Source organism: Cibotium barometz, chromosome 35, assembly GCF_041138505.1.
Source record: "Cibotium barometz isolate CiBa-2024 chromosome 35, ASM4113850v1, whole genome shotgun sequence".
In the NCBI taxonomy this organism is placed as follows: Eukaryota; Viridiplantae; Streptophyta; class Polypodiopsida; order Cyatheales; family Cibotiaceae; genus Cibotium; species Cibotium barometz.
The window spans coordinates 47,470,265-47,483,605 of NC_141080.1; the positions used below are offsets into that span (position 1 = coordinate 47,470,265).

The window sequence follows — 13,341 nt, forward strand, 5'->3', positions numbered from 1 at the left end:
TGGTTCAAAAACCCACAATAATTGCCTAGTGTGTGCAGCTAAGGTATGGCTTTGCATTGTGATATTAAGCATAGGGATGAGTGTGGAAACCTAGTAGATCTCTTTATGTAATATCTGCAACCTACCACATCAGTGTAATTGCTAACACAATTAGTGTCACTTACCCTCAATGAGAAGGACATTTGTGTGCATGGAAAGAACAAGTTAACATGACATGACTTTGATCGGTTTTAGTAGTTTTTTTTATTCAACTACTAGCTGAAAAGGAGTGAGTAAAAGTTAAATATTTTTCATAAAAATTTGTCTATTTTGGGGAGTCAACAATTGAGAAAAAATCATTGCTATGTTTACCTTTCCAAGACATGCCAAAGCCTGATCTCCATATACCTAAACTTTACATGCCCCATAGAAGCAAATTTAGTCATAAACTTGTATTACATAGTTAGTTTATTAACATTTCAAATAAGGTTGACTAAAAGGAAAAATGTAGGGCATTATCATCCTTTTGATTAAAATACTATTTGGGTTGTTAGAAAAACCACTTTTCAAAACTTAATGTTTTAATGATAGGAGAAAGTGCAAACATGGTTAAAGCTTGAAGAATTTGGCCTAGAAGAGGGAGTGTAAACTCCTAAAGATGAACTTCACATATAAAAATGTCTTCTTTAAGAAGTTACTCCTCTTCCTTCCTCTATTGATGTGACTCATTTGGTGAGATGTACAATCTACTAACAACCTTTATGCAGTTCTATATTTTATGAGAGCTTTTGTAGTTTTAAGAGAATTTCAACATTTGATGGGACACTATAGTGAATTGGTTTACCCTTGAAGCATCATTCATAGCTTGAATGCTATGGACTCATGGACATTTCTTCAAAAAAGGACACATTAATAAAGCTTTCTTCTTGAACAAAGACACGGGATGGGATCACACATGAACACGCAACATATCAATAATTAAGGAAAACGTTAAAGTGACTAAAGCTAGATTCTAAGGATTCTAAATTTGAAGATGACTTGATGAGATTATAAGGAAGGAATCAAAGCTAGAGGACAAAGGAAAAAGTAGATAAAGAAAAGCCTGCCAACATACCAAGGTGATGCCTAAGGATGGAAAACGAGAGACATGGCATGGGGAAAAGGACTAAGCTACATCTGCTGGAGGAGGCATGTTGTAAACAACTTGCAAATACAAAAGGTTATCTTGCCAATATGTATCGTTTTTATTGTAAATAATAACTATACTCACACAAACGATAAATGTTAATCAAACACTTTGATGGGATTATAAGGAACGACCCAAAGCTAGAGGACAAAGGAAAAAGCACAATAAAGCCTGCCCCAACATACCAAGATGATGCTTGAGGATGGAAAAAGAGAGACATGGCACGTGGAGAAGGACTAAGCTACATCCGCTGAGGAGGCAATTTATAAAGAACTTGCAAATACCCATTCGCAAAAGGGTGCCTTGCCAATATGTATTGCTTTTATTACAGTAACTATACTCACATAAACAATAAATGCTAATCAACACATATCCACACTAAATCCATTATATAAAAAGAAGACTCCATTCTTGCTTTGCTTGATGATTGACCTCTTATTGTAAACAATCATTATACTTACATAAATAGTAAATACTAATGAAAACATATCTACAGCAAATGTAAAAACTTTGAAAAATAAATAGTGAAAAACACTTTGATTGAACCATGCACCCATTCTTCACAATGTCATACTAAGGGCAGGACCAATGAAGGAGTGAGTATATTTAACTCTTTTTGCACCAAAAATCTATGGTTTTGGAAGTCAACAATTGATTAAGGCACTAAAAAAAAGCATTGCTATGTCTCCCTTTCCAAGCCATGCCAAAAATGCCTCCATATGTCTAAAGTTTTGGTGTCGTATAGATTTAAATCTCTTCATAAATTGTGAAGTGAATCAAGTCAACTAATAGTAAAAATGTAGGATATTATCACCCTTTTGGTTGGAAATTCTGGATGTTACTCTTTGGTTTGTTAGAAAAACCACCTTTTTGAAACTCAATGTTTAGAGATAGGAAAACAAGTGCAAATTTGGCTGAGAAAGAGGGAGAATAACTCCCTCAAGATGAACTTCACTTATGAAAATGTCTTCTTAAAGAAATTTCCCCTCCCTCCCACTATTGATGTGACTCAATTTGTGAGATGTACATCTATTAATAGCCTTTATGCAATTCTATATTTGATGAGAGCTTTTGTAGTTTGGTTTTAACACAATTTCAACATTTGATGGGACATCATAGTGAATTAGGGTGAATTTGACCATGTACTTGAAGCATCATTCATAGCTTGAATGCTACGGACTCATGGACCTTTCTTCAAACAAGGACACAAGACGGGATCACAAGGGAACATGCAACATGCCAAGAATTAGGGGAAAAGTTGGAGTGAGTAAAGCCATATTACTGAGGATTTTAAATTTGGAGATGGTTTGTTGGGTGAGAGCAAGGATGATATTTGATTGGCTTCAAAATGACGGGTTTAGTAGAAATAATGCCGCAAGTTGCCTTTTTTTTAAATAGTCACTGAAAATAAGTGTCGATATTTTATGGCCAAAACGCCCGAAAACAGGCATGACACATGTCAAAAAGAAATCCTTTTTAGTAGAAATAATGCCCTTTTTTGCAATTTACCTTATTATTTTCGGTTACTCAAAATAAGTGTATATGTTTTACGGCCGAAAACGCCCGAAAGCATGCATGACGCACCACAAAAAGCAAACTTGGGTGAGAGTGTAAGGCAAAGCGAAGGAAAGTAGATGAGAAAGTAAAGCCTGCCAAGGTGATGCCTAAGGATGGAAAAAGAGGGGGACAAGAAGGCACGGGGAGATGGTCAAGGGGGGGGGCAATTACTTGGAGAGGGGACAGTGCACGAGGCAAGGGGGCTACAAGTGGTGCACCTAAACTTGTGATAGGCTGCCAGCTAAGCTTCGATAATGGTGCCCTTGTCATCCGTGGGGGGTGGTGGGTCCTCATAGTAGTGACCTTGCCCCCTCCCTCCCTCAACAAAGACCTTGCCCCCTCCCTCGATAAAGACCTAGTGTGCCCCCCCCTCCACAAGCAGACACCTCAAGCCTTGTAGGGACCGCACTGAGCGTGGCATGTTCCTCCTAAGTTTCGCCGCACTGCGTAGCTTCTTCAGCTGGCTATTAGCGTCTCATCTCCACGCAGCACGTCGTCTCTTCAGCTAGCTGCCTGTGTTTGCCCCCCCCCATCATGAGCCCCTCCACGCTGCAGCAAATCGTTAGACTCCGCGGCATGCTCAAAAAGTGGCGCCGTCTCGCCCTTAAGGCCCGCACCGTCGACTCCCTCATCGCCCGCAGCCTCTCCTCCAGCTTCGGCCACTCCCGGCCCGCCTCCATTCCCGGCGACGCCCCTGCACCGCCTGCCGCCCGTGTCCCCGCCGGCCATCTCGCCGTCTACGTTGGCGACGAGCGCAAGCGCTTCGTCATCAAGACATCGCACTTGAGCCACCCTTTGTTCAGGGCATTGCTCAAGAAGACGGAAGAGGAAATGGGCTTCCACCATCAAGGCGCCCTCGCCATCCCTTGCGAGGCTGCCTTCTTTGAGCATCTCCTGTGCTTGATGGACTCCAAATCAGCTTTCTACAGAGGTTGCCAGCGTGATGATCACGATCATGACGACCACCACCATCAACGAGACCTGCGTGAGCTTCTCGACTTTTACTTCATCCCCGCCAACAATCTGGCTGTGCCGGGCGCGCGCTGCACCAGCTTGCGACACTCAAATCATCCCCTCCATAATTTCGGTGGACTCTCGCAAACTGTAGTTGTTTAGAGATTGGCCCTTTTTTCTTTTTCTCCCTGCGGTGCGATTTTCGGGCAAGAGATTAGAAGTCCTGCCCTCTCTGTAGCAAGTAGAGCCCCCCCCACTTAGCACATCTAGAACTTACACCCCTCACTAATTTGCCTGACATCCGTGAAATAAATATGTATTTCCCCAATCGCTTCCCCTCTAAACATTGTATACTCCAAGCCTCCAGTTCCATGGGAGCTTGCAAATGGTTTAGCAAGTATGTGTGCATTTAGCATGAGGTGTTTTGCTTTGGAGGGTTCCACTGGATAGATTGTTCTCTTTTAGACACTTCAAGGATGTCTTGAATCAAGGTTTTAAAAACCATCGGTTGAAATTGGTGATTAGTGGAGCAAATTGCCAAGGGCAAGAACACACACTAGCTTACATCTTCTTTTAAAGAGAGAGAAAGGCCATAGTTCAAATAGTTGTGTTGTCTATGAGGTGTGAATGTCTATGTGTGTGTGTGTGTGTGTGTGTGTGTGTCTCTGTGTGTGTGAGAGAGAGAGAGAGAGAGAGACTAATTGCATGGCGTTTAGCTAGGTGGTCAAACTTGCCCTCCCTCTGCTCTCCCTTCCCTTTTTTGTCCTTTTTTTTTCAAGTGGCTCCCAGTTGGACAAGAATTTCCCCCCCACTACTTGCTTCCTCATTGGTTCAACAAAGGAGCTTATACGCATAGAGTGGCAGGCACGGACCATAGCTAATTATAGATTTTGGGTTTAAAGATCAAGATGTCTTGCAGTACCATGACATTGAGGCAAGAAGCAATTTGTATAGCCTATGGAGCTCTTGAGTACACCATCCGTAGCCTATGATCTTGCCTTTGAGGCACACCTGTCCGCAATGATTCGACACCCTCGCACAAACATAGCCTCCTCGATGTGCACATCGACCACCACCAGTCAAAGATGATGATATTGATTGGGTGCTCATTAATAGTAACTAAACTCAGACTAGCTAGGTTAGCTCACTTAAGTTGTACTTAGATTTATTAGCAGTAACTAAACTCAGACTAGCTAGGTTAGTTCACTTACATTGTACTTTGATTTAGCGAGACAGTGCCTAAACAACCTAGAGTAGCTAGGTTAGCTCACATTATGATGTACTTATTTGATGTTTATATTTTATGAGTTATAACTTCATTGAGGATTGTTGCATTTTAGTTGATGCTCATGGTTTATGGATTTTTTTCATTGCACTTTGGCTATCATGTTGTCTGTTGCAAAATCCCACTTTTTCCTATGCTATCATACCCAAACATCGTTGGTGACCAAACTTTGCAAGCATGTGGGTGTGGGGGGGTGGGTCCCCCCACACCCACATGCTTTGCAAGCATGTGGGTCCCCCCCACATGCGGGTGTGGGGGGGTGGGTCCCCCCACACCCACATGCTTTGCAAGCATGTGGGTCCCCCCCACATGCTTGCAAAGTTTGGTCACCAACATCGGACGATGTTTCATATGTCAAGTAGTGCCCAATGTGCATTTTTTAAGTCTCCTAGTGCTTAAGAGGCCTAGGAAAATCTCACTCTTTCCCATTCCATCATACCAAACATTGTCAGATGGTGACCAAACTTTGCAAGCATGTGGGGGATATAGCCAGCTCCATTTCAGGTGAATATGGTAGATCAAAGAAGAGTTTGACTAGTGGGAATTGTGAGAGGAGAAGAGTTGAAGCAATTCAAAAATTCAAAGGTATGGCTAAACTCTTATAAACTTGAATTTATTGAATTTAGAAAGTATGTAAACAGTTTGCACGGGACTTGAAAAAGATGGGGATAGTAGATACTCTACTCTAACCTTGCCATTCTCCCTTGTTCATGTTCTTCCTATGAAGACAGTGAATCATTTGCATACTTCTTGATAAAATAGAGAGAGATTAAGAGAAATATAATGGGAATCAAAGAGAGATCAAGAGAAATGTTATGGAGAAATGTAATGGGAGATTAAGAGAAATGTTATAGCGAAATGAAAACATGACTCTCTTTAAGTAGAAGTATATCCCCCCCACATGCTTGCAAAGTTTGGTCACCATCAGATGATGTTTGATATGTCAAGTAGCACCCAGTGTGTGCATTTCTCAAGTCTCATAGTACTTGAGAGGCCTTGGAAAATCCCACTCTTGCCCATGCCATCACACCCAAACATCATCTGATGGTGACCAAACTTTCCAATGATGCATTATAAACATGTGTTTCAATGTACTTGTAATCTATGAGAAGTATTTTTAATATACAAGTACAATTTGATATTTCTTTCTCATCAATATCTTGGATGTTATTATCTTTTTCTCTCGTATAGTTTTTCAAGTTTATCGAAAGCATTATTTTTTTGTTCACAGGCCTCGTATGGATTTAGGATTTTTCACACATGTATGCATGAAAGACTATAAGTGTATAAAATTTCAATGAATTTAGAAGTTTTGAAATTTGTCTTTACTTTTAAAAAAAATTACTCCAAAAATTAGATTACTTCAAACATGGAACGAAGTTCTAGAAACCCTAGGGAATTAGTGAGATGTTGCATCAGAGGGGATCTTATAAAAAAGGAAACTACTAAATATAATAAAAATTGCTAAAAATTTTAAGAGTTATTTATTTTTATTTTATAAAAATATAAATATAAGTTATATTTTCAAGTTATAAATATAAGTTGAGTCTTTCGTTTTCATTCTATTCTTGTTTTATCTTCTTCAAGAACATGGCTCACACGAAGCAGACTGCCAAGAGGGTTGATCCCGTGAAGGTCAGGCCCCCACCACCACCCACACATCGCAAACGTCGATGGAGGCCCAGCACCATCGCTCTTCGAAAAAAATCAGAAAGTATCAGAGATTATGGATGATTTGAATGCGAGCTGGCTATCTCGATGGCATCGTTGGGTCGACAATAGTGAGGCTCCCACACGATGGACAACAGTAGCTTTGGAAGCTCTTCAAGAGGCTGCTAAAGCTTTTTTGGTGGACATATATGGTGACATAGTGTACGCAGCCGTCCATGCCAAGAGAGTCACCATCACTGACAAAGATATGCGGCTAGTTCTATGCATGCGGAAGTGGAGGGAAGATTATGGTGATGATGAAGAGCCGCAGTTTAGGGTTTAGGATAATCTCATGTATATTTCACAATGTAATCTCATGTGATCATGATGTAAATGCTTTACTTAATGAAAATATTTTTTTTGATCCTTGCCAAATGTCTACTTGTATTGTGATTTCAATTTCAAATTAATGATTAAATATTATTTATTGATTTTAATTTCAAATTAATGATTAAATAGATCATACGAATACAACAAAACTTCAAAAATATATTTTTATTAATATCGAAACTGTTACATCATGACATAGAAGCAAGTACAAAAATCCTAAACCCTGCGCCTCTTAGAACTAGGCTCAGCAGAGTCAGTAGGAGGTTTAAGCGAAGAAATTACAACAAAATTTCCTTCGAGCTCGAGCTGGATAGCATGAAGATCAATCTTCCCAGTGGGTGGCAAGAAGGCCTAGGCCAACTAGTGAATGAATCTTCCCTCCACGCTGATCTTCGAACAAGTATAGGAGCTTGCAGCGCTTCACAAGCACCACCTTCTCTAAGCTTGATTTCACACGCATAGGCTTGAATGCAGCACCCTTTGTTAAAGCCTTGATCTTCATTAGAGAGACTTGTCCATCAAGGGAGCATACTTTGTGAAAGACAATAATGTCTTGGAAGATTTTGCCAATGTACTCCTTCAAAGCTGCATCCTAGACTCTTCCTCCACTGCCCCTTGTTCCACTAGCCCTAGATGCAAACTCATCGACATAGACAATTTCCTAAAGAAAATATTTGCATGCAAAAATAAAATATCAAAAATTATTCCAAAATATAATTGCATGAAAAAAAAAATATTTTCAAATGAGATGAAATTGTCGGTGCATGTAGATTCAGGGCCATCCTCGCCAGCCTTCAGCTAGCATGCTTGGAGGGCCTTGATGCTTCCCACATTACATGTAGGCCCCTGAGGCCCCGCACCAAAATTTTCAGGAAGATTTAAAAAAAATTCACGTACCTTCTCAACCTCATCATTCTGTTTCCCATTGTCTGATGCATCTAAATCTGCCCCAGGGATCGCTCTATCACCATGTACAGGGTCGGAGAGGTCAATGCGTGGTCGAGGTCCAAAGAGCTCCTCCTCTGCAGCCTCTCAAATTCTGCATCTGAGATATCATACTCAAGAGCAAATTCTATAGCACTTCTTTGGATGTGGATGATTGCAGAGACATCATCCATGCTCATGCCATCGTATCGGCCAATCTCAGTTACTTGTGGAGGGACATCCACAGTATTAAAGTCAATGAGGTCTTCATCAAAATCCCGAACAAGGTGGCAATAGAGCTCTTCCTCCCTCAAATCCAAGACCTCAAGGACATCCTGCATGAGCAAGTACTCAACACCATCTATAGTGATGGCACTCAATGATGCAAGTTTTGTATTCTCAGTATAGGATGGGCTGCCTCTTGGTGGATAGTCGACAAGTCCAGAGACAAAGCTACGTGCCTCCTCTTCTTGCTTGTCCAGGACTGTCTCCTCTAGCTCCTTCTCTTCATAGGTGAGAAGAGGCACCACTGGCTCCTCATCATTCTCCTCTTCAAAATCAGAGCATAATATATAAATAGCAAAGGCAATATCCCGCTCGATGAGATCGATCGGGTTTGCCTCCTCAAAAGTGAGGGGCACAGAGGTAGATCGGAAAGGGGGGGGACATGTGCAAGTGCTCTTTGCATAACCTTTCTCTATGGTTGTCACCACTCTTCATGGAGAAGAGAAACTCTAGGGGTATCCACTGAGCAGTGGAGTCAGGGATAAAAAATGTGATATCATCACATCCCACGCAAAAATATGCATAGCTATTGGGCTCTAGAGTCCTAAATATATTCTTTAGCTCAACACTCTCACAAAACCTAGGGTAAATCTAGTCCCACATCTAACTGGTAACGGGTTTCACTCATCCACTATACGAACGCATCATGATGAGAAGCCATGGTGAAGGCGTAAAGGGAGCAACAAGCAAGGTGGATAGAAAGTGAGAGATAGAGAATGCAATAGAAGTGAATGAAAATAACCCCTACTTATAAATAAAATATAATAAATCATAAATCATACTTTTATTTCTTGTATATATTATTATTATTATTATTATATTTTATTATTTACAAAGTTACTTATATTATTATTTGCACTTAAATATCTACTTAAAGTTATTTTTATTTTTATACTTATATCCATAGACTTAAAAATAATGACACTTCATTAAAACATAAGAAATCATAAACCATATTTATATTTCTATGATAATTAATTATATTAATATTTACACTTAAATATATATTGATACTTATATTTACAATTTTACTTACTTATACTTATCTTTATTTTACAATTGTACTTACTTATACTTATATTTATAATTGTACTTATACTTATCTTTATTTTCTTACATATTAATGGGTTCGAAACACAGAAGACTTAAAAAAACCACTACAATTTATGAAAATAAAATAAAATAAAATTTACAACACTTTTAGAGTAACAGCTTTTAGTATTCACTTGAAAGAATAAGAATTACATGGACTACAATTTCAAGGATGTGTGGAGCAACACACTGTTTGCATGTTTTGCAATGTTCACTTCGACTCCCAACCTTCCTACCATCCAACTTAAAATAAAAATTACAAAAGAGGGATCATTGGACATGAGTTGGATTTTCTGCCTCAGAAAACTAAGGGACCAATGACTTTCTACATTAACGCTAAAAGGGTCATGACCCTCCCAAAGAATATTCACATCAATGAGTGCTGAATGCGTGTCATCAATGTGTCATCTCGCATGTCTTGGTCCAAGCTGAGCCACTTCCCTCGTAGAAGCTGCCACCTCCTATACTTGACGAATGCATAAAGTTTGTCTTGCAATGAAGTACCTGTCAAAAAAACAAACAACCAACATAAAAACATAAAAACATAAAAACATAAAATCAACAATCAACAATCGGTATCTTACAATGAAGTACTTATGAATAAAAACCATCAACAATCAACAGACATAGTAATTCTACAATCTTACCTAAAGGTAACATCTGACATAGTAATTCTGCACTCAATGATATCATCGTGTGGTGAGTTCTCTTGAGATTCCATGACTCACCCAATAACTGAGTCATCCAATCCTCAGATGGGCACTTGCATTGATAAGTAATCTTAGTTTTCTTAACTACTTCACAGGATCCAAACAAATGTGCAAAACAAACCAAATGGTACAAACCAACTTAGATGCACATCTCTAGAGCTTGTGGATGGTTTCATGGAAGCATGAACATCAGTTTTTATCTTTACCCTACATGCTTCTGACATGTCTAAGCTAGGATTATACCATTCCTGGCTAGACAACGGTGGTAGTGGAATATACTCCAAACTATGTCTCTCCACATCATACACTGAATCATAAAAGTAAACATTCTGAGATGCCAATTCGCTTATACTCTTGTTGTCATAGATCAAGGCACCTATCTCTGCATATAAAACATTTAGCTTTCCACTAAAACATTCTACATTCTGCCATTCATGCAGAGTGGATGGATATAAAGCTATAAGCAACAAACATGCTTGTATTATAACATGCAGAGTGGATGGACTCAAAGCACAAGAACACAAAGCACAGAGATATAAACTTATTGTTAGGGTTATGTCTTTCACTGAAGTTATCATGATGCACTCGAATCTCTTTGTGCATATAAACATGTTGAATGAAAGCCTCTGTTATTGTACTTATACCATTTGTGCGTCTCTTGAACTCTATGATTCTACCTTTCCATTGCTTGTTGAGGTCTGTAACATCTTTGAGCTTGACCTTGAAATTGCCACCACCACGACTACTTGGTCGCATTGAAAAACAATTTAACTTACTGTACTGATCAGGGATCCAATTACCTTCATCGTCTCTCTTGTTAAACACCTCCACTGTGTGAATATTACTGATATTCCTCCTCCTTAAAGACATCTAAATTAATAAAGCTAGACTGCATGATTAATAAATATATATGTTAGATTGTAAAAGCAACAAATAAAGATTAAAACAACAAGAAATAAACAACAACCTTGCTGCTCACAACCCTGTTGCTTTGATTTACACAACCTTGTTGCTCCTATGAAAATAAAAATAAACACATCAAGACAAAACATTAACAAACCCTAAACCTATGATCATTACTCACATTAAGACAAAACATAAACAAATCCTAAACCTATGATCATTAATGTTGTATTTTATGCCACTTGAAATCATTATTGTGCAGAGAAGATTGTAATAAACAAATAAAGAAAAAAAAGAAATAAATAGCAACTTACTGCTCACAACCTTGTTGCTCCTGTGAAAATAAACAGCAACATATCAAAGAGAAAACATAAACAAATCCTAAACCTATGATCATTATTGTGGTATTTTATGCCACTTCAAATCAATAATGTGCAAAGAAGATTGAAAGCAACAAATAAAGATTAAAACAACAAAAAATAAACAGCAACTTACTTCTTTGATTTACACAACCTTGTTGCTCACAACCTTGCTCCTGACAAAATAAAAGCAACACGTCAAGACAAAACATAAACAAATCCTAAACCTATGATTATTACTCACATCCAGACAAAATATAGACAAACCTTAAACATATGATAATTACTCACAAGAATTTGAAGCCGCTTCACATCAACATAGCTATCTGTGGTGTAGAGAAGAGAAAGTTCATGTGAGAAAACATGCATAACTCACAGAAGTTTTGTCCAAATGAGATAAAATTTTAGGAGGAGAGAGCTATGGTGTAGAACATGACTGTAAATTTTTGTGAAGAAAGAACCAGAGTTGCAGAAGATATGGCAAAATTGAATTCCGCCAAAAAAAAGGGGGAAAATGAAAAGGTAATGAAATGCAAAAGGAGGGAAAGTAAAAAGTTAAACATAAAAAATGAAAAAATAAATAAAATTCGATTTTCGAACTTCCATGTACATCTGACATGAAATCTGACATTTATCTATTTTTTTAAGATATGGGCTCTATTATTTTATTGTCTTAAGAGATTTGGGTAAAGATATGACAAAAAGATCCATGTTACATGGATCTAGAATCCCAGCTCTCTCATTGGTTAGGCCAATCTTTTTTTATTCACTCCTTAAGGGGCCAAATGGAGCGTCCATATTTCTCCTAATGCTAGGAATACTCCCATTCCCTTATCCTTTAGCTTGTACTTTTGGTTCTTGGTGTTGTACACGAGAACCATATCCCCGACTTCCATTTCCTTGTCCTTGAGCCTCTCAGTGAACCATTCCTTAAACTGTAGTTTTTCAACGATCATTCCATAGATTGCATGCTAGTTTGGCTTCTCCTAAGCATTTAAGATAAAAAATAATCAATCAGTAAAGGATGTTTCCTGTCAACCTTTCCTTGAAGGCATTCCTTAAGCTTGGTACTAAGAATTCCATGGGCATGACAACATTGGTTTCGTATGTCAAGTTAAAAGGTGTGGCGTGGATGGCAACCTTGTAGGCAGCTCTATATGCCCATAGAGTAGTTGGGAACCTCTGTTCCCAGTCATTACATGAGGCTTGAACTGTTTTGGTCAAGATAGCACATATAATCTTATTGGTGCTTTCAACATGGCCATTAGCCTAGGGATAGTAGAGCTAGGATTTGCAGTCTTACTCAACAAAAACTTGATCACGTCATTGATGAAGTGAGTCCCCCTATCGCTTACTAGTTTGAGTGGACACCTAAATCTAGTAATTATACTCTTATAAGGGAATTTGGTTGTTGCTCTAGCATTATCTTTTGTGGTAGAATGAGCCTCAACCCATTTGGTACAATAGTCCATTAGTAGCAATGATAAAATACGCTCAAGTTCCTCGAGTAGTTGGATTAATCAGTCCAACAAGTCAATACCCTATTCCTCAAATGGCTGTAAGGAAACTAGAGAGTGTAGGGGCATTCTATCACGGTTGTGAATCCCAGAGAAACACTGACATTCATCGCAACCTCTTACAAATTCTGCTGCATTTCCAAACAAGATAGGCCACCACAGGCCTACTAGTAGGACTTTCTTTGTAATGGTGGCGAGAAATGTCACCAACCACAGCGAAGTGGGTTTGCTCAAGGACATCAACATATTGAAATGGAATATGCACCGGTTGAGAAGCATTTAGTATGGGAAAAGTGCTAGTGGTTAAGATTTAGTATGAGCAAAAGCACCAGTGGTTGCTTTGGTGCCGAAAGCATAGGTTATATGTCGAGTTTCTCTGGTACCAACAATGAGTTGTATTGTGGTTTCCATGGCGCTGGCAATGAGCACAATACTGTTGTTGTCTAGGCATAATACTAGCAAATTCGCTCACATCTGCGTTTAGTTGGCTCATCTTATCCTCAAAGATCCATTTCACTAGAGTGAAACCCTTGATGCAAACCCAATCTGG

At 38.9% G+C, this 13,341-nt stretch overlaps 1 protein-coding gene across 1 annotated transcript; it reads left to right on the top strand.

Annotated features, from left to right (window-relative positions):
* Positions 1-3,093: 3,093 nt before the first annotated feature.
* On the top strand, positions 3,094-4,203 carry LOC147618535 (auxin-responsive protein SAUR41-like). The gene has a single exon (XM_086774993.1). It carries the CDS (start codon positions 3,257-3,259, stop codon positions 3,836-3,838), a length of 582 nt encoding a protein of 193 aa, XP_086631119.1. The 5' UTR covers positions 3,094-3,256; the 3' UTR covers positions 3,839-4,203.
* Positions 4,204-13,341: the final 9,138 nt, after the last annotated feature.